The sequence below is a fragment of the Euleptes europaea genome, chromosome 3 (genome assembly GCF_029931775.1).
Source record: "Euleptes europaea isolate rEulEur1 chromosome 3, rEulEur1.hap1, whole genome shotgun sequence".
NCBI classification, from domain to species: Eukaryota; Metazoa; Chordata; class Lepidosauria; order Squamata; family Sphaerodactylidae; genus Euleptes; species Euleptes europaea.
In genome coordinates this window covers 10,783,872-10,810,285 of record NC_079314.1, presented here as the reverse complement: position 1 = coordinate 10,810,285, position 26,414 = coordinate 10,783,872, and the positions used below count along the sequence as shown (strand labels likewise).

General features: G+C 57.4%; 3 protein-coding genes across 3 annotated transcripts in view; 1 reads left to right on the top strand and 2 right to left on the bottom strand.

Annotated features, from left to right (window-relative positions):
- Window positions 1-5,744, bottom strand: part of CCDC9 (coiled-coil domain containing 9) — an 86,802-nt gene extending 81,058 nt beyond the window's left edge. The window contains exon 1 of the mRNA XM_056846330.1: window positions 5,673-5,744. Within this exon, the coding sequence (XP_056702308.1) occupies window positions 5,673-5,744 (72 nt within the window). The remainder of the gene's footprint in view (window positions 1-5,672) is intronic.
- A 1,310-nt stretch (window positions 5,745-7,054) lies between these two features.
- LOC130474637 (putative Kunitz-type serine protease inhibitor) lies at window positions 7,055-12,107 on the top strand. The gene is made up of 8 exons (XM_056846328.1): window positions 7,055-7,145; window positions 8,249-8,488; window positions 9,699-9,863; window positions 10,479-10,547; window positions 10,848-10,904; window positions 10,996-11,166; window positions 11,482-11,559; window positions 11,953-12,107. The coding sequence occupies exons 1-8, from the start codon at window positions 7,055-7,057 to the stop codon at window positions 12,105-12,107; spliced, it is 1,026 nt and encodes a 341-aa protein (XP_056702306.1).
- A 5,828-nt stretch (window positions 12,108-17,935) lies between these two features.
- On the bottom strand, window positions 17,936-20,825 carry YIF1B (Yip1 interacting factor homolog B, membrane trafficking protein). The gene is made up of 7 exons (XM_056846327.1): window positions 20,684-20,825; window positions 20,287-20,648; window positions 19,115-19,193; window positions 18,916-18,973; window positions 18,497-18,652; window positions 18,257-18,350; window positions 17,936-18,091 (listed from the first exon to the last, which is right to left on the bottom strand). The coding sequence occupies exons 1-7, from the start codon at window positions 20,823-20,825 to the stop codon at window positions 17,936-17,938; spliced, it is 1,047 nt and encodes a 348-aa protein (XP_056702305.1).
- Between the last annotated feature and the right edge of the window lie 5,589 nt (window positions 20,826-26,414).

Below are 26,414 nucleotides of genomic sequence, written 5' to 3'. Positions count from 1 at the left end.
CGGCTGCGAGCTCTGCCAGGCAGGAGGCGGAGAGCCTGCAGATTTCAGCTGTGCCCGAGCCCATGGAAATGCAGCCTCCTTTTGCAGAGGGGGGGTGTAGGCAGCAGAAGGGAACAAGCATAAGGCCAGATGTGGGTGGCCAGGGGGGGATGTTACAGAAGGGTGTGGTTCAGCAAGACCTCTTAAGCAGTGACGTCTGGGCCAGGAGCTGAGAAGCACAGCCTGATGGGAGGAGTCACCATTTCGACAGAGACGCAAGAGGAGGTGGTACCCAGGGAGCCCAAAGAAGTGCCAAGGTCGCCTGTGGCAGGGTAGGCAGGAGGACCTCCACACGCCTCCCTCCAACCTGCACAGCTGAGCCAGGAGGAGCAACCACAGAGCAATTTTATTACATGGCAAAACCAGCACAAAGATCACGTTTAACTATACAGTTTTATACAAAAGGTGAAGCACTTTCGGAGAGGCTGATGGGCCCAGGCTATGCGCAGGAGAGACCGGATCAGGGGGGTCAGCTGAGGGCCTTCACCCCCAACCCTGAAATACACACCCCAGGTCGCCCCGGCATCTGTAGCAACTCTTCCCTGAGATCCTTGGCTCCCCCCTCCCTTGCCTACTCATGGCTCGGCAGGCCCTACTTCGAGGCTTCCCGGCTCTCGGGGCTTGTCCGCCGGAGGACGTGCTCTGTCCGGAGGCCTCGCAGTTTCTCAAGCAGCTCCTTGATAAAGCCCTGTGGTGGGAAAGAAAAAGCAAGTCTTGCCTGCTCTGCCCGCCCCCCTCCCCAAGGACCAGGCCGGTACTTGGGCCGCCAGGCAGGCAGTGTCAGGGAGCCCAGTGGGGGCCGCACTCCTATTCCCGCCTGCCTCAAGCAATGGGGCCTTAACCAGCCAGCAGCTGGTCCCAGACTGTGGTGGGCAGAGGTCGGTCCTGCCCAGAGGAGTGGGTCGCATGCCAGAGCCCAGCAAGGAAGGGGAAGCAGAGGTGCTGGGGTCACTTCAGCTGGGACTGGAGCGCCAGGAACCCTTAGCAGCCCCCACAAGACCCACAGCTGTTGGGGCAGCGAGGTCAGGGCATGCCACGGCCTGGACCAGGAGCGTCATGCAACAGAAAGGGGCTTGAACAGGCATGGGTGGGGAAGCAGCCACCCTCCCCCTCACTTCACAGGGGATGCTCACAGAACAACACCCACCTCCGCATTGCCACATGACTCCAAAAGGCCCTGAAAGGAAGCAAAAACATCTTCAGATCCTAGTCGTCTGGCCAATTACCATCTTTCCTGAGCAAGGTAGTTGAGAAGGTGGCAGCTGAAGAGCTTCAGCCTTCCTTTGAGGACACGTCGGCCCGGGACCTGTTCCAGTCCGGCTTCCGCCCTGGCCATAGGACAGGGACAGCTTTGGTCACCCTCACAGACAATCTCCGTTGACAGCAGGATTAAGGCGAGTTGGCGCTGCTGGTTTTATTAGATCTTTTGGCAGACTTTGTCACCATTGATTACGATCTGGGGGGAAAGTATCGCCATGGCAGCCCTTGGTGTGTGGGGTGCCGCAGAAAGCGATCCTCTCCACGTTATTTTACATCTAAACGCGCCCCCTTGCCCAGCTAGTCTGCAGTTTTGGGCCGGGTTGTCATCTGTACGCTGATGACACCCAGCTTCACCTGCAGTGATGGATGGCCAGCCGGACTCCACCCCAGACACGTGGGCCAGGCGTTTGGAGGCTGTGATGACATGGCTGAAACAGTCGACTGAAATTGAATCCCTCGAGGACGGAGGTCCTGTGGCTGGGTCAGGGAGGGCTGGAGGCGGTGTGCCGGCTCTCGATGGAGTGCAACTGACACCCATGTCCACCCTCAAGAGTCCTGGTGTGATTCTGGATGCCTCCTGGTCAATGGAGGGAGGTCATAGCCAAGGCGGCCTTTTGCCATCTCTGCCAGGCTGCCTTTGAAACTCCAGCTGGTCCAGAACGCAGCAGCGAGGGTCCTTACGCGGACCCTGCTGAGAGAACACATTCAACTGGTGCTCCGGTAACTGCCCTGGCTCCAGGTGGAGTGCTGGGTCAGCTTCAAGGTGCTGATATTAACCTTTAAAGCACTAAATGGTCAGGGACCGTTGTATCTATGGGACCGTCTCTCCCCATATGCCCCCCAAAGAGCATCACGCTCAACAAATAACAACTTACTTGTAGTCCCCAGCCCAAAAAGTGTCCAGCTGTCCTCAACCAGGGCCAGGGATTTTTTAGCCCCGTGGAACTCTCTATGCAATGAGACTAGGGCCCTGCAGGATCTGCTGCAGTTCTGCAGGGCCTATAAGACTGAGTTGTTCCACCAGGACTGTAGTTGAGGACAGCCATGGTTTCCATAATGGCTGGCCTCCCTTCCCCTTCCTCTACCGGTTTGAACTGACTTGGGGGTCCTGACCTTTCCCCTCCAGGCTGGCTGATGACCCGTGTGTCATAGAACCGGGCGCCAGTCGGATTTTAGAGCTTGTGGAATTATGGTTTTAACTGTAAATTATATGTGTGTATTTTAACGTAATATGGATCACATTGTAAATGATGTTTTTATGACGTCAGCCACTGAGCCCGGCTTTGGCTGGGATAGAGCAGGGCATAAATTCAAAAACAAAACAAAGAACGAGAGGCTGCCCCCCGTGCCCTGGGGACATCTGAGGGGAGCAGACACCCACCTGCAGTTTGGCGGTCCTCTCCTCATCCGTGGCCATCTCCAAGAGATCGTCGATGTTCACCTCGTCTGGCATCTCTGCTTCCTGCAACCAGAGCGGGTGATCAGGCTGTCCCCTTTCCTCCAAGGCCAGGGTGCCAGGACATGGTGCCCAGGGCAAGCAAGTCAATCCTCGGGCTCAGAGGAGGACGAACCAGCGCTGAACTGCACCCCCGCATGGAGGGCGGGCGCACGCCAGTCTCTGTTCCCATGGCCCTTGTGGCCAGGAGACCATTCACACTCTCAGTAGAGTCGGAGGCTCAGAGGGAGGCGTGAGCAGAAGCGAGGCCTTTCACTCTGAAATGAAACCGAAGGGCTGCCTCATTCCTTCTGGGTCGCAGGCTGCTGCTGGCTCCTCCCCTGCCCCCCCCCCAGCCAGATGGGCATGTTCCAGGAGGGGCCGCAGCAGCTCTTGAACACACTTGAAGCCGCCTTCAACTGAATGATCTACCACAGTATTGTCTGAGACCAGCAGCTGTTCTTAACTGGGATTGAACCTGGGACCCTCTGAATACCAAGCAGATGCTCTACCGCTGAGCCTTGGCCCTTCCCCTTTTCTATGACCCCTGGATAAGTCAAGGATCTGTGGGGAAGAAGAGTTGGTTTTTATATGCTGACTTTCTCTACCACTTGAGGAATCCACCCAGCTTACAATCATCTTCCCTTCCTCTGCCCACAAGAGACACCCTGTGAGGTAGGTGGGGCTGAGAGAGTTCGGAGAGAACTGTGACTACCCCAAGGTCACCCAGCAGGCTTCATGTATAGGAGTGGGGAATCAAACCCGGTTCTCCAGATTAGAGACCACCGCACATGTGGAGGAATGGGGAATCAAACTCCAGATCAGAGTCCACTGTTCCAAACCACCGCTCTTACCCACTACACCATGCTGGCTCTTGGAGGGGTGCGCATGCAGAATCATGCCCTGAGCTTGTGCTGGCATCCAAAACCTCAGTCATAAAGGACCCCCCCATCCCCCTCACCCCAGGAACTCCTCCTCCCCACCTTTTTTTTGCCAGAAAGGGATTTTGCTCGGCTCCAGCCCCAAGTGCTCCAACGACAGCTAGGGGTGTGTGTGTGTGGGGGGGGGATCTCACATCCAGCTGAAAAGGTCTTCCTCCAGAACAGACTGAACTCTGGATTGTGAGGAGAGGCCTGCAGGGCTTCCTTGTTCTGCAGTGGGGAGTGGGGTCAGCCGGCATTCCCAGTTCTGATGCTGCTCTTGGAAGAGTGCAGCACTATGGATGTCCGATGGGCGGATTGGGGCCAGCATTTGCCCCAAACAAGACTCTGTAAAGAACATCTGTGGCCTTCCTCTGCCACCACCGCAGCCAACGCCAGCTTCCCCCCCCCCCATAAGACTCCCCAGGGATATGAGGGAGGCAGACAGGCTAGGAACGCTTTCCTTTCATGGCAGGGTTGAGGCGCCTCTTCTCCAGATCGGCCCAGCTTCTCTCCCTCCCTCAGCTGTAGGAATCTGTTCTGGGGGAGGGAGGGAGGGGAAGCAAGCAAGAGAACAGGCTGCTCTGCAGCCGGAAAGTTAGAAAGGGGGCTGCATCTCTCCCCGCTCCCTTACAGGGATCCGATCGCTCTGACTGCCCCCCACTGTCTGGGACCAGCACAGTCTGTGTATCTGATAGTTCAGCCTCTGCCTGGGGCCCCCTCGGTAAAGGCAGCCCCTTCCTTCAACTGCTATCCCAGTGGAGGAAAACAAACGTCCGTGCACAGAGGCAGTCTACCCCATGGACGCCTGGGGCCCTGGAAGGCTCTCGCTTTCAGCCTGCCCCAAGCTCCCAGGGGGCACCCAGCTGGCTAGCGGACCTTTGGTATCAGCCTGCAGGGCAACTACAGGGGGGCAAAATCAGGCCGGGCTGGGCCTTGGGGAACTCACTCTGCTGCCGTGGGCCCAAGGATGAGCAGCTCCTCCCCAGGGGGGGTCCGCCAGCATCCTCCCTGGCGCCCACCCCCTTCTTTCCCAAAGCCAAGAGCTGAGCCAGACTTTCCCCCACCCGAACGGAGGCGCTTCAGGAAAGCTGAACAGCCTTCCAGTCCCGGTGTGGCTAAGAGCTCTCCCCAGGGGCCGAGCCTACCCCCACCCCCGCTGCACAGGCCGGCCAAGGAGTCCAGCTCCCCCCTCCCAGATTTCCCAGAGATGTTCCCAGGCTGGCGGTCTCCAGCCAGGCTTCTTCTGTGCCCCGTTCCTGAGGCAAAAGGCCTCCACCGGTCCCTCCAACCAGTCCAAAAAAGCCCACCCCCCCAGGGTCTCCGGGGACTTCTGCTCCTGGCCACAAGGGGAAATAACTGGCAACTGGGGAGGGGAGCCAATCACAGCCCTAGGATTCATGCCTCCACTGACCCCCCCAAACGCACACACCCGGCAGATGCGCTGACCCCCGAAGGCAGATGGCATCACCTGACCCCTGGGGGGGGCAGACCCTACAAGAGGCAGCAGCTGGGCTTGAAGGCGGGAGGGGGAGGCGCCCCCAGGCACTGTTAACCCCTGGGGCCGACGGCAGGATCCGGAGGCGAGGGCCGGCCCCGCCCCCCCGGCAGAAGGGGCTGTGGACCCTCCGCGGCCCCAAAGATGCCCGGATGGACCGCCTTCTCTCCGCGACCACCGCCCCGGGTGTGCCAAACCCGCTGCTGCTACCCGGAGAGCGGAGGCTTAGTTGGGCCGGGGATAGAGGGTTCCGTGGGGGCTGGGGCTGGGGCTGGGGCTGGGGAGCGAGGTAAGAGGGGCGAGAGGGAGAAAGCCCCCCCCCACGGTGCCCTAAGCGTTAGCGAGGTTCCCCCTCCCGCTGCCCCTTCCTCACCCTGCCCCGGTAGAGATCCTCCAGGCGCCCGTCGATCCACTTCTCCGTGTCGAGGCGCCGCTGCAGCTCCCGCCGGTCGTATTTGACGGTGACCCGCGCCTGGCGCCGTTGGATGCCCGGGCTAGGGGTCCGCTCCGCGCGGGTCACCCCCGGGGACAGCCCGCCGGAGCGCGCCGGCGACGCTCGCCCCAGCCGCCGCCCCACGCGGTTCGCAGCCATCGCCAGCTCCGACCGGACCGAGGCGCCCGGCGGCCGCAAGCGCCTTATAGCCGCCTCGGGCGGGGGGCGGCGCTCCGGCCCCCTCCCTCATTCCCTCCGCGGGGGCAGGCTTCTCCGGAGCGCCACCGCCCGGCCGCCCCGTCCCGAAGAGCGGGTGGTTCAACTGCCGGTGCGTTCCGCAGGCGGACGAGCCAGGGCTCAACACGCCCGCCCCGCAGAAGCCTCTGTGCTCACCGGACCCGAAGGAGACTCTCCTGCGCTCGAGTCCTGAGAGCCGGGACCGCCTGTAGGGTTGCCAACTTCCAGGTAGCCCAAGGCCAACGCTAAGCCAGTTACGAACTGCCAGCGTTGGTCCCCGAGGAAGGCTTCTTAGCCGAAACAGAGAGAGCGCCTGGACCTCTGTAAAGAACTACACCTCTTGAGTGGAAGAGCCACAAGACACTGAATAATCGGTATATTTGATTTATTTAATCTTGTCAAGGTACAAGTGAATTTGCTTTCAAATTGACCCATGTATCTCAGTGTATATACTACTTTGAAAGTATCTTTTGTATTTGTGTAACTTTGAGTGGATATGCTTCAGTCATACCACTACTGTTACAAATCATAGTGTTTCTGCATTTTATGCTGCTGTCTCTGTTTACTAACTTCCAGGTAGCGGCTGGAGATCTCCCGCCACTACAACTGATCTCCCGCCACTAGAGATCAGTTCAGCTGGAGAAAATGGCAGCTTTGGCGATTGGACTCTGGCATTAAAACCCTTCCTCGGGCTCCACCCCCAAAATCTCCCGCCGGTGGCGAGGAGGGACCTGGCAACCCTTGACCGCCTGCCGTCTCCACCGGCATTCCCGACCTGGCTCAGCACCGCGGCCGCCTCGCAGGGACGTTTCTCAGCACTGCCGGCGCTGGTGGGCCCGGAGCTGGTGCCTCTGGGGACGGAGACCCGCCGCCCCCTTTCACCTACGAGGTGAACGGAAGGAGTCGGCAGGGGAGGGGGGGTCCCCTTCGCATTGGGGGCGGAGGAAGGTACTGGCCGCCTCTGGCGTCACGGGGGGGGAGAGAAGGGGATTCCTCCCGTATCCCGTCCGCACCTGCGGCCACCTGGCGTCTGGCTGCGGGATGGACCCCGGAGCCTCCTTTCCCCCCCTCCCCCGCACCTGGGAAAGCGCCGGCGGGGGGCGGGCCGGCGGGCCCCTCCCCCGCAGGCCGTCCCTTGTGACGCGGGGCGCGGCGATTGGCGGGGGGCGGGGCTCACCTGCGGGGTCCGGAGGCCGCGCCCCGCGCCACGCACTTCTCTCCCGGAGGCAGCTATGGGTGGCGGGACGCGGGCGGCGCTGCTCGGGCTGCGGGTCTTCCTGCTGGCGGCGGCGGCGGCGGGGGGCGTGGCGAGGGCGCCGCCAGGTGAGGAGGCGCGCCTGCACCTGGAGGGTCTCCCGAGGCTTTGGCGGGTCGCCACTGCGGGCCCCTGGTGCTCCAAGGCCGCGGGCGAGGGGCGAGGGGGGGGGCCTCCTGCGCGGACCCTGGGGGGGTGGGGGGCAGTAAGGGGTCTCCTCCTGCCGAGCGCGGACCCCTGGGGCGCTGGCGCAGGAGCGCCGCCGGATCCTGGCTGGGTTGGGCAGCCCGGAGAGAACCGGTTGGGCCGGTTGCGGGGCCCTCCGCTGGCTCCTGAGTCACCTGGCCGCGCTTCCTCCTCCGCCCTCCTTACCTGCTGGGCGCCCAGGCCCCGCCCCCACTCCCCCACGGCCGGGCCGGGCCGGGGGGCGCGCGTGGTCGCCTGCCTGGCGGCGCCTTTGCCCTTCCCCGCAGGGCTTCGGCCCTGCGCTTGGCCGGCCGGGCGCTGAACCCGGGCCCGGGGGTCGGTCTCTCTTGGGCGGCCTGGCCGTCAAGCCTGCCTGGGCTTTTTATGTCTTGCCTGACTTTCTGACGGAGACTCCGGACAGATGGGCGCCCGGTGGCGCCAGGCATCTAAGAAGGAATGGAAACGGACCGGGGTTACCCAAAGGGGGGGAAATGCAAAGAAAGGATCAGGCGTGTCCAACAGTGCAGAAGATGGACTTGATCAGGCATGTCCAACAGTGCAGAAGATGGACTTGAACCGTGAGGTAGACGAAGATAATGCACAGAATAAGGAGACGATGCGCACCATGTGCAGAGGCCGGGGCTGCCATTCCCTTTCAGCAAAGGATTCTGTTTTCCACAGTGTGGAATTACCAGTTTACTGGCCGAGGCAGCTGTGTGGGCTGGACTGTTGGTGGCTTTTCCCCACTGCTGATGGGAACAGCGCTTCTCCTGGCGATGCCCCAGCAGCCCCTTTGTCTGGGAGAACAAAAGAGTGCCATCTCTGGGGAACTGCCCACGCTGCCCCTATTTTGAGAGTGTCAGGTTGAGGGTAGTTTGAGGTAGGTAAACTCGGGTGTGAAGTCAGTTGCCACCTGGCAACTCTTTTTCTGGCCTGGAGAACTGGCGCAGAAGCAGTTGGCCCTTGGCTGGTGAATCTTGGCCAGGCGGCCTTCATCCAGGAGGTGAGAGTGGCTGCCATTTCCTCATTCTGGCCCTGAGCCTGGTGGCTGCTCGTGAGGCGGCTTCCAGCCTGCGCAGGCAGTCTCGGTTCTTGGCTGCCAAGCGGAAGTCTCAGAAGCCACCGGGAGCTCTCGGGGTGAAGTGGTTCAAGGGCTGGCACCAGCTGTTGGACATGCTGTTCTCGTGCCTCCCCAGGGGGCCTGTCAGCTGGGGGCCTGGGGCAGGTTTTCCAGCTGTAGGCCCAGGGGTGCCAAAGTATTCCCACAGGATAGAGTGCCCCTTGCCCTAGGGCAGCGGCAGCGCCTCGCCCAGTGGAGCTATGCCACTCGGAAATGCGGTCAGGCCAGTTTGCATGGGGTGGTCCAGCTGGTGCTGCATGGCAGGAGTCCACCGCTGGGCCAGGGAAGGAGGGAGCAACTGCTATGGGCACTGGGAAGCAACTGCAGCTGGGGTCGGACCAGGGCAGTCCCTAGAAAATAAAATCCCCAAACAGGAATCATGCTGAAGCCTTCGCGGAAGACCCACACACACACACACACAAAGCTGTCCAGGATTTAAATACACTGAAGATTGTGTGTGTGCGTGTACAAGTGTGTTCAGCACAAAACGGTGATCTTTTTATTAACCAAGCCAGGGAAAAATGCATTGGGACATAGGGTGTTTTGTCTTCTTTTCTTTTTTTACCCCATCCACTGTCCAAGCAAAAAATATGAGGTATCAGATAGATGTGGGGGGATTTGTCTGAAAAAATAATAATATTGTTAAGCACTGTAATAGACTGTCTTGTACTGTTCTTTAAAGTCGCTAATCCTCTATGTCTTTTTGTGAAGTAAGTAGAAGGCCTACCCCTGGGGTTCTTGTAAATTAGAATGTTCTGGATATTTGATTTTTAAAAATTATTTTAACTACATTTACACCTGGCCTTTCTCCGCAACGGGGACCTGGAGTGGCTGACATCCTTCTCCCCCATGTAATCCTCACAACAACCCTGTGATATAGGCTAGGCTGAGTGTGTGTGACCGGCCCAATGTCACCCAGCAAGCTTTCCATGGTAGAGTGGGGATTCGAACCTGGGTCTCCCAGATCCGAGTCCAGCAGTATAACCACCATGCCGTGCCGGCTGTCAGGCCCACTCTCCTTTGCTGTGGGCAGAGAGCTAATCTGAAGGGAGGGTTGAGGCGCACGGGAAGCGGCGGCTGCACCAGCCCCCACCCCCCAACAAGTGGCCACTTCTCGAAGGGTGGGGCGCTTGACCGTCCTCTCAGGCGTTGTTTCCAGGGCTGGGCTGGCAGGTGCCTCAGGGGGGTTCATAAACGGGGCCGGATATCACCTCTGGAACGGGCAGTGGCTGTCCTGAGGGCAGACGAGCGCTCCCTTTCCCTGGTGAAGAAGCCCAGGACCGCCTTGCTGAGCTCCGCCTCTGTGTGCTTTCAGATAACTGCCTCTTGCCCTACGTGGTTGGCCGGTGCAGGGCTGCCTTTCCCAGGTGGTGGTACAATGCCACAAGCCAGGCATGCCAGGAGTTTACCTTTGGGGGCTGCGGAGGCAACTCCAATAACTTCCTGTCGAAGAAAGAGTGCTTTCGGACATGTGTCACAGGTGAGAACAACTTCGGAAGGTCCCCTGGAAGGTGCCCTAGCAGAGCGCCGCCAGGTTTATGCTGCCACCACCCAGTCAGCTCCCCTTGCTCTGGACAGGCACTGTGGGGTGTTCCCAGCTGGCTCCGGTTTTCCTGGAACTGAGTAGGCCTCATGTTGACAGACCTGCAGGCTGCCACCGACTCCTGCAATCCCAGTAAAACTGCCTTCTTTCCCTTAGCAGAGCTGCACCCAAAAGGCATAAATTGGAAATAAAGTCTAAGCACAAAACAGATCCACACTATGGATCTAGGAATGGGGAGAGTGCCTTTTCTTGAGGCAAGAAGTTCCAAGTCTCATTTTTCTGAGACTTGCCCCAGCCTGGGTGCTTTCCTCCATCTGACCTCCAAGGTGCCTGGGATGTCTTCCTCTCTAACTGGGGTTCATTTCAGCAGACTTGGTGGCCCTCAGTCACCCTCCTGGCGACTAATAAGACAACTCTTGACTCGGACGCAGGCCCATGGCACAGGAATGGTCCCAAACACGGGGGGGGGGAGGGCCCCTCTGTCTGACCGGGGTCCAGGCTGGGGCTCCTCCGCTCGTGCCAGACTGACTCAGGGCTCCTCTTGGCTTTCAGGTGGAGAGGAGAAGACGATGGGCACCCCGGTGACCAGCCCAGATGGGGCAGAAAGGCATACCACAGAGGGTAAGGGCTCTCGGGCCTTACCTGCCCATGAGGGCAGCGGCCCTTTCCTTGCAGGTCTTCTGCTGCAGTAGCTTTGCCTTGAGCCAGGCAGAGGCCAGGGAGGGCAGCCTCTTTGTCACTCAGGCACCTGCCTGCCCTCCTGGTGGCAACCTGAAGCAGAGAAGGTGGCATGGGGTGGCCTCCCTGGCACACGGTGAAGCTTTGTAGAGACTTGGGAGAGCCTTGAATGGGGGCTGGGGGAGACAGTGCCCCACATGCTTGTAGCGTTCTTCTGACCCACTTTGTGCTTTTTTCTAACAGCTGTGCCCACATCTAGGCGCCGCAACCAGCAGGCAAAAGACATGGGCAGCTTCCAAGGTGAAGTTTGGTTCTCTTTGGGTGGGCCACGCTCACAAGGCTGAGGGCAGAGAGGCGGCATCTGCAACCACCCAATTCTGTCTCCCTCCAGAATATTGTGCTGTTCCGCGGGCAACGGGCCGTTGCCGCGCTGCCTTCCCCCGCTGGTTCTTTGACATCGAGACCCGGACCTGCAAGATGTTTGTCTATGGCGGCTGTGGGGGCAACAAGAACAACTATCTCCAGGAAGAAGACTGCCTGAGCCAGTGTGCAGCTGGCAGTGGTAAGAAGGGGTGGGTGGTACTGGCTGGGCTTCAGTGAGGGTGGTATCTCTGCCCACCGGCCATCACAACTTGTGCCAGGTTGAGGAGGTGTTTGGTTTTGCTTAATGGTGGTACACTGGAGGGAAGAGATAGGCAGAGAGATTGTGGTTTCCCCCCCCCCCCAGCCCAAAGTCCTTGGAGAGGTCTTTGGCCCTTCAGCTGGCAGGCAGTTCTGGTGGGGGTGGGCTCTGGAGCAGCCTGGGACCAGCTGGAAGAGGCAGCCTGCCCCTCCGGCCACTGCTCACCAGCCTGCCTTTGTTTCCTCCCACTTCTAGAGCTACCTGGGGAGCCAGGAGAAGACCCCAAGACGCACCCCCACCTCTTTCCCGACTCAGCGTTTCATTCCACCAGAGGTAGGTGGGGGTTGCCAGAGCCCTCTCTGACTACTTGAGGGGAAATAGGCTCTCCCCGGTGGGCCTAGCTCAGGAGAGAAAGGTCATGGGGGGCTATCTCAGGAGGCTTCCTAATGGTGCTGGGATGCCCCGTTGCAAACGTGGTCTCCCTTGGGGGAAGAGCTGGGTGAGTGGCTTGCAACAGCCGCAGGTCACTACCTTGCTGCTGACTGGGGGTCGGGGGTCCTGCCCCTGGAGGCAGCTGTCCTGCCCTTGCAGGCTGGGGGAGGGGCAGTGAGTGGTTGACCTTCCAGTTCTCTCAGAACCAGCTTCTCTGAGAGTGGGGCAGGGGCAGAGGGTCTCTCTTCCTCTCCCACCCTCCTGATGCGCCCACTCTCTCCCCCCCCCCCACAGCTGTGGTCCTGGCCGTGCTCTTGGCCCTCCTGCTGGCTGCCCTGGTCCTGGTCCTGGTCAAGATCTGCCGCCGGAGCCGGGAGCTCTCGCTGAGCACCGTGTGGAGCACCATGGATGACAAGGAGCTCCTGATGAGCAGCGGCTACTCCCTCTGAGGGGGGGGTTGCCCTGGAGCGCACTCTGGCTGCATGTAAATAGGGCGGGAGGGGGGCTTTCTCGAGCACACGCTCTGTAGGAACCTGGATCATAAATCCTCGGGACTCCATTTCTCGTCTCCTGCTTTTGACTCTTTCAGCGCAGTTTTGTCCAGCAAAGGGACCCTTTCCCCTCCTGCCCCTTCGCTGTGAAGGTTGGCTTTCCTCCTCTGGAAGGGGCAAGGAAGTGGGGGAGGGGGAGAGCATTGACTAGTTCTAAAAGAGACCTCTCTCTGGCCCCAAGCTCAAGCCACTCCCAGGGGGAGAGGGGGCTGGCAGGGATGGGGGGGTCTCAGTGGAGGGTGGGTTCTGCTGATGCTGCAGCTTCTTGGAAGAGCCTCCCCCACCCCAGCCCCATTAGCAAAGGGCTCTGCTGGGCCATGGCACAGAGACCCCCAGTGTGTGAGAGGGGTCTCCTACTCCACAGGGCCAATTTCTAAAGCCGCCTACAGGTGCCCTTCTGAGCAGTCCAGCTGGGAGGCGTCTGCACTGGGGGGGCGGGGGTTTCCAGTTGCCTGCTTTCAGCCTCCCCACCTTCTTGCTCAGCACCTGCTGCAGGGCTGGTCAGAATAAGTTTTTACCCGGGTGCAAAATCAGCCCACCGCTGTTTTCTAGGAGCCAGGGCGACTTCCCTCCGGAGCCTAATTGCTGGGGGCAGTCGGGACCTTAGGCATTTCACCTTCAGCGCCTCTTGCCATTGCAAATGCTGGGGGGGAGGGGGGCTGTACTTGCACCTGCCTCTGAGCCAAAACTGGGCAGGGATTGTTGAGAGTATACCTGGAGTCCCTGCTGTCTTCGTCCTGGAGGTCTTTGAGCAGCAGGGCTGTTCTCTTGGCCCCGGGGGGCCTTTCTCTCCCATCACGCCCCCACCTGCCAAAGCCCCTGCTGGGTGCATCCCTGGAGCCCCTCCCTGCTGTGTGCCTTTTTGTCTCTGAGGAGCAGCCTTGGGGGGAGTGGCAAAGGGAGCATCTCCTCTGTGCTGGAGCCCACTGGCGAGATTTGTGGCACATGGAGCATTTTTATACTCTTATTTTTTTTAAAAAAAAAGAATGAAACTTGATTGTGTTAAACATTTATGGAATGATCCTTTTAATAATGGAAGGTCTTTGAATAAACCAATAAAAACCTTCAGTGTGTTCTTGTATGGATAACTGTGTCCTTGAGAGATGGGTGGGAACCAAGAAGGCAAACAGCTTTCCACCAAGAATGTCCCGTCATGATCTGTCTCCAGTGAAAATGGGTGTGGGTGTGTGTTTAGGGACTGACTGAGAAGCATGTGGGAGGTAGAGGGTCTGGGAGACATTGCTTTTGGGGGGGGGCACAGCAGTACTGGCCTCTTCCCCAGGAGTAAGTGCTCTCTGTGCCCTGACTTTAATGGGTGAAGCAGATGGAGCATTGCCTCTCTGGAGCTATAGCTGCCTGAGGGGCGAGCCCCCTGCCAGATGGGAGCCCCTGCACTTCTTTTCCTTACTTGGGTAGCAGCATTCAGTGCTCTGCCTGCATTCAGTTGGCACTCACGCAGGCTGTCCCCTGTCAAGTGGCATTTGGGGGAGCAATCACCTGTGCAAGCCGTCATGTTCAAGGGCGGGAAAGGCTCGTGTCCTGGGAAGAGGGGGCAGTGGCTGGGGGCCCACTCCTGGGAGCATGCCGAGGGGAGGGAGCTCCTCCCTCCTGGTACCATCTTTTCTCCAGCCTGCGGCCGGTGCAAGAGCCTGCCACTTTGGTCTGAATTCTCTGAGTGGGCAGAACTAGCTGCTGGTCGAAGAGGAGACGGACCCGCTGCTGGTTTGCAAAGAAATGTCCCTTCTCTGATCCGTAACCAAAGCTAGGGCTGGTTCCAATCCAAGGGCACTGTGCTGCCTCTCGCCCTCTCCTCCGCCAGGGCTGTCCCTTCGCTGTCCAATAGTACACCCCCTCCCCGCATCATGCTGCCAGTTTTCCAGCAGGGCCGTCCAGCTCCTGCAAAGCACCCCCCCAGCCTGTGGACAGAAGCAGCTCTTGTTCAGGCATCATAACAAAGTAGGGGAATCACCCCTCCGCCCCCTTGGCTCTGGGTGCGCACAGGGAAACCGTCCCTGCCTTGTGGGCTCTGGTCCCCGTCCCCCCTCCCTGCAGCAACCCCAGGCTGTCCTACAGCACCACGGCAGGGGGGCTCTCATGGGCGTTCCCACAGTGTGCGATGCTAGTGCTTTCTGGCCAGGCTGCTGCTAAAAGGGGGCTGAGCGCCCCAAAAGCCCCCCACCCTGGACAGTGGCTCCAACCCCAAGAACATTCTGAGGCTCCCCTCGATGACCCAGGATGGGACCCTTAAGGGTGGCACTCCTGGCTCCCCCTCCCCAAGAAGGCCCAACCCTGAAATGAGCCTTTGCAGAAGCCGGAAGGGACACTGGTTGTGCGAGGGAGGGGGGTTCCGGGGGTAGGAAGGGCTGCAGCCAAGCCCCCCCATACCTCCTCCTGGCCTTTTGCACCCCACAAGCAGTGGGGCACCTGGAAGTGGAACGAGAGCGTTTTCCAGGCCGCCGACCGAAGAAAAAGAAGAGTTGGTTTTCATATACCAACTTTCTTTACCACTTAAGGGAGACTCAAACCGGCTGACAATCACCTTCCCTTCCCCTCCCTACAACAGACGCCCTGTGAGATAGGTGGGGCTGAGTGTGACTATTTCAAGGTCACCCAGCTGGCTTCATGTGTAGGAGTCAGGAAACAAACCCAGTTCACCAGATTAGCCTCCCCCGCTCATGTGGAGTGGGAAATCAAACCCGGTTCTCCAGATCAGACTCCAGTGCTCCAAACCACTACACCACGCAGGCCACGCTGTTGCAATGATCTCATCCCCAGCATAAGGAGACACCTGTAGCTATGTCATCCTTTGCTTGCAGTTTTAGGCCTGGGAAAGTTTTTAACTGATGCAATCTAGGAAATTTTTTGGAAAGGTTATTTTGATTAAATAGCTTATGGTTCTCTAGCTATTTCAGAAATGTATACATCATGTGATAAAGTGAACAGATGTGTTTGTGCTGATTTTGCTTATTACAATAGCCAACCAGGTACTTAGCAATAGTCACATGATTGTGATAAGTGACTTCAGAGATTGATCAGATAGATAAATTTTCTCTATAACTATGCATAAGTCTGAGGACCAAATCAGATTTTCCTTGGACTGAAGTTCAGCTATCAGAGATTGTAGGACCCTTGCTTGGTAAGATATTAGGGTTCTTTTGGCTTATTTGACATTCCTTAAGAGCCATGAATAAGAGACTGAATTTTGATTTATTGTAACAGACAACTAGTTTTAGTACGCATTAAAATAATGTTAAGATAATTGATTGTACTTGCCTGCTTAATTACATTCTGTATAAATTCAATAATTTTAGTTCTCTATTTTATACTGTCTTGTTTAATAAAACAAATCTTTCCCTTTTTCAATAAAAATTAGAAAGATTCACACAGGTGTCAATTTATTTGCTGGTTACCTGAACAAAAAAACAAAGGACCTAGTCTGAGAAATAATATTGTATTATCAAAAAAGTTGGAGAAGGTGACAGCCTTTTCTAATTTGATAAAAAGGGGAGGATTGTGATACTGTGGATAGCAGCCAAGAGCAAAAGCCTTAAGTTATTTTCAGTTCACAGTTCTCTGAAGGTACGGGCAGAATCCATGCTCATTACAGTTGGGGCCCAACCAATTTTCTCTTTCTGTATACCAGCATGGGAAGACCCTGCACCTGGGGCCCAAACCATCCCTTGGACGCCTGGGTCCTCAGTAAGGTTGCTCCCACCCAGGCTCTGGAGGCCTCCAGACTGCCTGTCCGCAGGTACAGGAGTCTTTGGCCTCCTCCCATGAAAGGTTCAGAGCTGCCACCAGCTGGCACCTGGCCTCAGGTGATTTCCCCCCCCCCACAGAACAGTCCCCGCCCCAAATTCCTGTGGGCAAACTTGCCCGCACCCACCTTAATTCTGCCATGCCACAGAGCAACACTGGTAAGGGTGGGCCGCCTCCCACACAAAGCACATGGGCAGAGGGAAGAAGAACGCCCCCTTCCCACCACTGACTATGCCATTTGTCTGCAGATGGATGCTGAGCCCCGGACACAAAGATGACAGGGGCACATACGGCCGCCAGTCCTTCACCCCCAGTTACCTGCAGAGACGGGAGGCAGGAAGTGTGGGGAGGTGCCCTGGGGGCTGCAGCAGTGACAGGGCTTGGCTAGGGAAGGGGCCCACTCCCACCCCCTTCCAGGGCTCCCCAAGTGGAATACCCACAGGGATAAGCCAGGCTCCGAGCAATGCCCCTCTCTCCCTCCGCCCCCAAGGCAGCCCCAGCAGATCCTCCAGCCACTGGGAAGGGAAGCAACACTGCTTGGTTGCTGCTGGGCCCGTAGAAAATACTGGGGGGGGAGGTTGAATAACCAGGTATTCTGCCTGTTGCTCTTTAGTACCTTTGCAGCCTCCTGAATCTTTTCCTTTAATGGAAGAGCACACTGCTGTCTCACCGGGGGAGGAGGGGGCAAGGATAGCAACAGGGACTGCATCTATCCTCAAAGGTCAACAGTTCTCCCCCACCCGCTGCCCATGCTGGCCTCTTTGTCCATCCCAAGCCAGGACAGGCAGCTAGAGAAAGCAAGGACTTGGCCATCTTGGCAGGCAGGCCCCCCACCCCCTTTGCCTGGCTAATCTCCCTCAGCATGGGTGCATTTGCCCATCAGGCCTGGGAGAGAACAGCTCTGCCACTACCGGCACACCAGGGACCAGCTCCGTGGGGGGGGGGGAGAGGATGGGGGAGCCTCGCTTACCCTTCAAGCTCTTCCTGGCAACTGCTCTGCCTCAACCTTCTCTTTCCCCCAGCCCCCAAGGGCAGCTGCAGAAGAAAAAGAAAAGGCCCAAGGAGGAACAGAAAGAGAAGAAGCCCAAGGAGAAGAGGAGCCACTGAGGCTCCAGGTGTCGTCGTCCGCCCCCCCCACAAACCACCACACTGGGGATTCAAGCAGAGGACACTTGGCTACCTCACTTCGGAAGCTGATGCAGCTGTTTCCTTTGATGGATTATCCATAAGGAAAGACCAAGCCCTCCGCCTTGGGGGTTCTACCTGCATGCTATTAAATGATGAATACTTATGTGGGAGGAGGCAGAGAAACCTCACCTTTAAGCCCAGGAAGATGGAGGTACCACAAAACTAAGCAACAGAGAAAGGATCTCTGTCCCTCTGTTGGCCTGAGCTCCCCACTCTAGCCACTGGTCAGTTCCTGATCTCTCTTCTCCCTCTGAATCCCTCCCACCGACTGAAGCCCCTATGAGCAGATGGGGGGGCTGCTGTGGGGAGGCCAGGGCAGCTCCTGTTGGTGAGGAACCAGCACAGCCCACAAAGATGATCTCTGCCCCCTCCCCCTTCAAGAGGCAAAGAGCTGCTGCTCAGCCCCAGTTGTGGGGTTTTCACTCTTTATTTGCTTGATATCAGAACACAAGTTGCCCACCTGGCACCATCCAAACTTACGGAATTTAACAGAATAGCAAGCACCAGTGGGGGGGGGGGGGATTCCCTCCACAGTAATACTGACACACAAATGAGCAAGAACACAGACAGACACTAGGGGGGGGGAGGGGGGGAGGGGGGGAAGGGGGGGCACCGGTCACACCCATTCCGCCCTGAGCCATGGGCAGCCAGGAAGTCCCAAGTGGTCCGTTAACATTGTCCCCTGCATGGCTGCTGGCCAAGAGGAGGGTGGCTGACATTTGTGGATTTCCAGCAGCAGCTGCCTCCTGGCTGGACCTGAGCCAACCTCAGCTGGGCCCTCAGCGGACGAGGTGGAAAGTTAGCCAGTACATGAAAATTGGCTGCAGGCCGGCCACGGCCATCGTCAGGTACATGCGGAGCTGGTTCTTAGTCCCCTGCACCAACACCCCTTCTGCGACGGCCTCAGACAAGATCTTTAAGCGCAGGGTCCGGATCTGGGGCAGGAAGAAACAGGTGCTGAGAAAAGGACCAGCAAAAGGTGGTGGTGGGGGGAGGAACATGGCCTGCCATGGTGGGCAGGGAACACTGAGGAAGTGGAGAAGAGGACTCCTGCCAAACCCCCCCCCCTGGCCCTGTGAAGACGCCCAGCGCACTCTTACCATGAAGACAAAGATGGAGAGGCAGCACCAGCTCAGCAGCAGGAAGTAGCCGGTCTTTCCAAACAGCAGCCCGGCCACGAGGCCCACGATCATCCTGGCACAGGAGGAAGGGGGTCAGGAAGCATCACCAGCCTGTCCCACCTCACCTCCCCATCTGCTTGAGAGGGTAGAGGGGCAGCTGTGCCTGCCAGTCCCTCCAGGCTGGGCTGCCCCAGGGCTGCTGTGTTCTGCTCCACTCACCCCACATATTTGTATCCTGAGAAGGCGACCAAATCAATCGTGGTCAAATCGGTGTTGACCGTCACGAGGTAGAGGCTCAAAAGGACAGCCAAGACTTCCACAATCAGCCACGCCAAGGCTGAGCTGGCCTGCAAGCCCAGCAGGTCGGGGGAGAACCTGCGTGGGGAGGGAGGGAGCATGAGCTGTGAAGGGAGGCTTTGAGAAGGCAGCCAGGCCCTGGCAGGCAAACCTCTGAGAGTGGCAGTGGGGCATTGGATCCAGCCCACAACTGCTTCGGGGAGGGTGTGGGACCCTAAGCGGTTCACAGGCCCTGCCCTCCCTCTCTCTCATGGATCTCTGCTCCCAGCAAAGGGGACGATGGGAGTGCATGCGGGGTCAATGGGGCAGGGGCAGGTATGAGGCAATCCCCCCATTCTCACCTGTTCTGTGTTCCCAGAGCCAGCCCTGCCACCAGGATGTAAGTGATGAACGCCATGACTGCGGAAGAACAAGGGGCATTAGCCATGCCCTCGCGGGCGAGAGGCCTCTTCCCACCAGCGGCAACGCACTGGCAGAGGGGTGACTGGAACCCAGAAGCAGGCCCTGCCAGCCACCCTGGAGGAACGGAACAGGCAGTACCTGGAATGTAGAGGTCTGGGGCATTGATATCAAAGCGGGGGGCCACGGGCGTGTCCTGCTGGTAGCGCAACTGCCAGTCCTGCCAAAATGAACACAGAGGTTGGGCGCTCGTATTCTGCCCTTACTCCTGGAAACTCCTGGGCCTCCCCTCAACAAGTTGCTGAGCCTGAGAGAGGTGGTGGTGTCGAGTCTCAGCACCTCTCATGGCAAGCAGGGATTTGATCTCAGATCTCACCACTCCAGCCCCCCCCCCCGCCACTCCAGGCGCCTGCCACCCAGCGGCTCCAGAAAGATGCTCCCTGCAGCTGCAGGCTCAGGTGGTCCGGAGGTCAGCAAGAGCGGGACATGCGGAGTGTAATGCCCAGATATAAGGGCTGGTTTAGAACACTATGTATTCATACGCACACACATGGAAGCTTTGGGAAGTTGGCATCCGGGAGACATGAACCAATAAATCATGCTCTCTGTGCTTGGTACGGCCTTTCACCAGTAGAGAGCTCTGAATTACCTTCATCTTTAGGTATGTGGTTTCTAGTTACTAAGATCACAAGACCCAGAACTTGCTTAGAGACAGCCTTCGGCCAATATCTATGGCTGTGCTAATTAGAGTGAAGTAGACACTTAGTGGTCCTGACCTGGATGGCCCAGGCTAGCCTGATCTCGTCAGATCTCAGAAGCTAAGCAGGGTCAGCCCTGGTTAGTATTTGGATGGGAGACCACCAAGAAAGTCCAGGGTTGCTGTGCAGAGGAAGGCACTGGCACTGTGCAGAGGAAGGCACCTCTCTTAGTCTCTTGCCATGAAAACCCCAAAAAGGGGTCGCCATAAGTCGGCTGCGACTTGACAGCGCTTTACACACACACAGACACTTAATGTGCATTGGTGCTTTTGTGTATCAATCTGCTTGTCAGCAGCCGTGGGCCTGCCCCATGCGAATGCATAAATGATACTGACTTTCCTTTGTTTCTCGGGTGAGTCACTCTGCACATCTTATTTGTGGGTTATTTCACCCCCAGGTCTGTGTTAAGCTAAATAAAGAACTGTGGCTCTTTTTAACCTCCTCCTAGTTGTCTTCATTGGACTCTATAAGACAACCAGGGCACTTCAGGAGGGGGGGGGGAGAAGTCAGGTGTGTGTGTGTGGATTCGGCTGGCTCTCCCGCCCCCCAGCTCACCTGGTGCAGGAAAGGGAAGAGGAGGAGGCCGAGCTTCCTGCCCACATAGAGGGTGTCGACTGCGAAGTAGTACTTCAGCCTGGTCACGGGGATGAAGCGGTCGATCTGCCGAGGGGGCGACAGGGAGGGGGGGTCACCACCAGGCGGGGGGAGGGGGGAGTGGCCAAGAGCTGCCCCGCCCCGAGCCGCACTCACGTTCCGGTCCACGAGCTGCTTTCCCTGCGTGGCCAAGGAGCTGCCGTAGGCCACGGCGAAGCTGGAAACGGGGTCGGCCAGGCGGGCGGCGGCGCTGGTGTCGTCGAAGAGCTGCGGCGGAGGCGTCGAGGGCTGCGGCGGCACGGCGGGCAGGCGGCGCTTGGCAGCTGCAAGGACCGACAGAGGGCGTCGCAAGGCCTACCTCGCAAGGCGGGCGTGGGAAGGGAGCCCCCGGCGCCCGCCCAGAAGGCGTGGCCTCTCCTCCCCAGGAGCCCCGCGCGGGACCCCGTCACGCGACACCTACGCGCCCGGCCTGGCCCGGCTCCGCCGCCGGCCGCGCTCATGGCTGCTGCGGGCCACCCCAGAGGCTCCCCGCGACAACGGCCCAGCCAGCGCGCCGCGATGACGTCAGACGCGCGCCGAGGACGGGCGCCGCGCCGCGATGACGTCTCGCCGCGCCGCGCCCTGGAAACCACGGGGGCGGAAGTAGGCGCTGTTGCTAGGAGACGGGAGGGCGGCCTGCTGGGATGGGCCTGGCGGAAGGCCCGCGGGGGTGGGGGAGTCGGGCCTGGTCCCTCTGCCGCCCCTCAGGGAGGACTCTGCGCCCGGCGAGGGCCAGCCTGGTGACGATGACGGGCCTGCGGGAAGGCCCGGGGTGTTTGAATGCAGGAGGAATCCCTGCAAGGAGACAGCTAGCATCGCAGGGAGAGAGAGGGCGAAGGGGTTAACGGCGAAAGGCCGACAAGAACACGGGCTGCGATCTCCTCTCCATGGCTTCTGAGGCAGTGAACCCACGAAAGAAACGTCGGGACGCTCCTGGACCCGCGTCTCTCGCTGCCACGGTGGACTGTAGAGGGCTGCCCTTTCTCCCCCACCCCCCAGCTCGGGGAAGCAGCTCGCAACCCTCCCCCCCCGGGGGGGGGCTTGTGGCATCTTGGGGGTTGCCAACCTCCAGGCTGGAGATCTCCTGCTATTACAGCTGGTCTCCAGCCAATAGAGATCATTTCACTTGGAGAAAATGGCTGTTCTGGCAATTGGACTCTGTGGCACTGAAGTCCTGTTCTGAAAACCTCCAGACTAACAAAGACAACATTCAACAATAGCCATGCAGATTAGCTTTGGATTACACACATTAACAGATCACTTCAGGATACAATGGTTCCATATTAACATACCACACCCTCATTAGCACATTATCTTGATACTTACAGGACAGTGATTAGCACATTACTTTTGCAGGACAGTACTCAGCTCAAACCCAACCCCTTTCTGACTATATATTACTCTTCCTACACACTTGACACTGAGAGACACTGTCCTTCAGTGTTACTCCTCTGAAGATGCCTGCCACAGCTGCTGGCGAAACGTCAGGAAAGAAAATTCCAAGACCACGGTTACACAGCCCGGATAACCTACAAGAACCAATATATAGTTTAAGTTTAAGAAATTTGGCTCTCAAAAGAAATCTCAATCGTTGTACTGTTGATATTTGGCTCTTTTGACTAATGAGTTTGCCGACCCCTAGGGCAACCTGGTGAGCTTTGGAATCCGTGTTTTGCCGATGGGCTGGAAAGGGATCCAGCGGCTGCCCAGCAGCTCTTCCTTGGGAACAGAGCTCAGGAGCCCCTGGGCAGAGAAGGGCGGCTGCGACACCAGCCCGGCTTTGCCAAAGGGGAGTGGCATCGCTCCCAGCTTCTGGTAGTGTAAACAAGCGCCTGGAGGAGGGGTGCTGAGCCGGTAGACATTGTGGACTTGAACTCCCTAACTGGTGAGAGAACAGGGCCTGCATTGAGGAGATTGACCTGAACGGAGGAGGAGGTTGGAGAGAGAGGGGGGATTCTCCCAAGGGAACCAAGCGAGCAGCCCTGGGGGTCGGTGCTGTACAAGGATGTAATAAATGATCTGGGATTGGGGGTGAGCGGCAGAGGGGCCGGGTTTGCAGTGATGACAGCAGATTGTTTGGGACGGTGAGAACCAATCATCACACAGCGTTAAGAGTTCTAAGGGGAGCTTTCCAAACTGGGTATCTTGACATCAGTGTAGCAAATGAGGTTAAATGCATGTAAGGGTAAAGAACGCTGGGGGTATGTGTGTCCAGACACGCTGTGCGTTAGCCTCAGCAAAAGTCACAGATGGCAAAGTACACAGAGCCAGAGTCCCAAATCCATTATGTTCAAAAACAGGGACTGTAACTGGGCCAATTCAGAACCAAACGTGCCGGATTAACAGTTCTGATGGGGTCCGAACTGGCAGTGACTGACCAGGAAAGAGGACTTCGGGTTTTGTGGAGGGTAGCTCAAAGAAAATTTAATTTAATTAAGGAGACAGTCCTGATAAGAGAGGTTTTCTGGGTTAATAGAAAGGCAGACCTGAGGCTTCAGATTTCTCCTGTCTTGCATGGGTTATTCTCCCTAGAAAAGCCAGGTTTGCAGCTTGGGTGCGCTGCTTGGCACAGCGGTCACCCTAGAAAACCAGGCTGCTGCGGCGGCTTCGAGTGCGTTTGTCCAGCACCACGTGGTGCATCAGTTGCATCCATTCCTGGATCAGTCAGATCTAGCCACAATGATCCATGCTGTAGTTATATCAATACTCTGGACTATTGCAATGTGCTCTACTTGGGGCTACCCTTGAAGAGTGTTTGGAAGCTGCAAATTCGAATCTGTTGTTCGTGGGTAAGGTAGTTGAATGGGCGGTGGTGGAGCAGTTTCAGGCTTCCCTGGAGGACACATCGGTCCTGAATCCATACCAGTCTGGCTTGCGACCTGGCCATGGGGCGGAAACTGTGCTGGTCCCTCTCTCAGACTATCTCCATAGACAGCTGGATTGGGCTGGTCTGTGCTGCTGTTGTTAGATCTCAGCAGCGTTTGACACAGTTAACCATGATCTGTTGACCCATCGCCTCGCAGACAACAGATTATGTGGGACAGTCTTGCAGTGGCTGATTTCGTTTCTCCAAGTTCGGGGATAGAGAGTGGCATTGGGGAAGAGGGTCTCGATATGACAACCCTGGGTATTCAGGGTCCCACTAGGGCACCTTGATGTTGCTTTTCAACATCTATATGTGCCCCCTCCCCCAGCTAGTAAGGAGTTTCGAGCTGAGTTGCCATCTAGCCTGACTTGCTTGGGAAATGGCGGGGTATAAAGAAAAATAAAGGCTGTGGCTAGATTGCTGGTTGGGACCCCCCACCAAGAGCATGTGACCCCAATACTGGAGCAATTACACTGGCTACTGATCTACTCCCGAGCCCAACTCAAGGTGCTGGTTTTGACTTTTAAAGCTCTTCATGGCTTGGGATAGGATATCTGAAGGACTGTCTTGCAGATGATACCAAATTGGGAGAAGCAGCAAAGACACCAGAAGCTAGAGATCTAAACACACTGGGAAAGTAGCCGGATGTGAACAAGATGCAATTCGCAAGGATAAATACTGAGTTCCACATCTATGTAACAAAAATGAGGAACACACATACTGGATAGTGGATACACTTCTGGGTAGCAGTGTGTGTGAACTGGATCTTTGGGTGTGGGTGGACCATAAGTTAAATATGAGCAGCCAGTGTGATGCAGTGACAAAAAAGGCTAATGCAATCTTGGGTTGTATCAACAGAGGCATAAAATCCAAATCGCAAGATTTCATAGTTCCGCTGTACACTGCATTGGTCAGGCCGCACTTGGAGTATTGTGTGCAGTTCTGGGGGCCTCACTTCAAAAAGGATGTGGACAGAATCGAGCTGGTGCAGAGGAGAGCGACGAGGATGATCCTGGGCCTGGAGACCAAGCCCTATGAGGAAAGGCTGAGGGACTTGGGAGTGAGGTTGAGTGGGGACATGATTGCTCTCTTGAAGTATTTGAAGGGCTGTCACTCAGAGGAGGACAGGGGGGTGTTCCTATTGGCAGCAGAGGATAGGACTTGCAAGAATGAGATAGAAAGGTACCGGTTTGGATATTATGGGGGGGAAATTGTTACAGTAAGAGTTGTTTGACAGAATCAGCTACCTAGGGACGTGGTGAGCTCCCCCTCACGGGCAGTTTTTAAGCAGAGGCTGGACAAACACTTGTCAGGGACACTCTAGGCTGATTTTGCATTAAGCAGGGGGTTGGACTAGATGGCCTGTATGGCCCCTACCAACTCTAAGATTCTTCTCCCGTATGTTCCTTTCTGGGAATGAATTAAAATCACAGGAAGAGGCTCTCCTGGCTCATCAGTCAAAGAACTCATTTGGTGGGTAGATGAAAGAGGGCCTTTTTGGTGGCAGCCCCACGATTATGGAACAAACTCCCCAGGGAAGTGAGCCTGGCCCACTCACTTTTGATCTTCAGGAAGCAGTTGAAGACTGATTTATTTAGGGCTACATTTGATTTGTTTATTAGCAGTCCTAAATTGTGATATTAATTTTTAATGTATTTTATGTATTTTACCTATATTGTAAGCTGGCATGTGTTCTGTAAGGTAAAAAAGGTGGCTAATAAATGTTTTGAATAATAATATCCGTCTGCAGCAGTAGTCATAAAAAAGGCAAACTCTGTGCTTGGGACTATCAGGAACAGGACTGGAAGCAAAATATCCTGGCTAAAAGAAGCCGTTCTGTCTTAACAGGTGTTAACAATTTGTAAAAGGCAAAGCTTGTAGATACTGATGGGCACTAGGCTGGCTGGTTTTTGAAAAGAATCAGGCCACTTCTTGAATGAGAGGCCCATCCACCATTGGCTGTAAGCCAAGGTGACTCAATGGAAGCTCCCTGCATAGACACAGAATACTTCTCAATACCAGCTGCTTGGGGAGGGGAGAGGAGAAAGCCTCCCTGCCCTCCCTTGCAAACTCCAGAACTGGATCAGCAAAGGGGCCAGGATCCCAGTATGGTCGCAGGAAGCCCAGCCCTCCCCCACTGTGCAGGGTGGTCCGTTCCAGTCTTGCTGTGAGCCAGCTGAGAGGCCCAGCTGTGCCCCAGGACAGGCATGTGATGTGTTGTCAGCCGTCCTCCATGCCTTTCTGTCAATAGACAGTGGACTGTCGGACCCTCGGGGCTGGGGGGATTGCCGGGGCACAGGACTCCCTTGCTCTGCAGAAGAGGACCCTGGCCGAGTCCAGCAGCCTCTTGGCAGAATTATCTTGTCCCTTTGCGCTGGCCTGGCCGTGGGGCCAGTCACCCCCGGGTGACGGTTATCTCTTGCCTCCATTCTTACTTCCTCATAGTGCAGACAAACAAGCCAGCCTTCTCTCTCCCGCCCCCAACACGGTACAGCTAAGCTGAGAAGACTGGGCAGTCTGGTCTCCCTGGAATTTGCCCAACACCCAGTTTTCTGTCTCCGGTGGGTCATGTTCCGCCCTCCCTTTGGGCTGGTGCCACTCCAGCCCTAATCCCGGCTGCTAACCTGACTCAGGCTGAGGCTGCTGGGCAACCCTGAGCGGGGGTGGGATGCAAGCCACAGCGGGGGGGGGGGCCTTGGTAGGCCTTGCGTCACCGTTCCTTTCACAAGGGGAGGTGGCAGATGTATTGGTGTTCGGGGGTCGCTGGAAACAGACTGGCCCCAGGTGTGCATGGAGGGGCTCCAGGCTGCTGCCCTTCGTTGGTGCCCCCTGCCCCACCCCTGCATTGCTCCCGCAAGAGGGGGATGTGGCCAGAAACAGTGACTGGGGAGAGGGAGGACCCGGTCCCCTGCCCCGCAGCCACGTGTGGTCCACACAGCCTTATCTGTGGGACTGTGGAGATTTCAGAGAGAGAGGGGCGAGCCCTGGCACCAGAAATGCAACCCAGCCCAGCAGCGCCTGAAGCCTGCCCCGTTTCCCAGAGGAGGGTTACGGAGGGATTCTGGTGCCCTGCAGCCGTCCTTGGACGGGGAGGGGGTCACTCTGGGGGGAGGGAGCGCAGCCCTCCCCGAGTTTGCTAAACTTCTCCCCCGAAGACGAGCCCGGCCGGCCAGCCGCGCTCCCG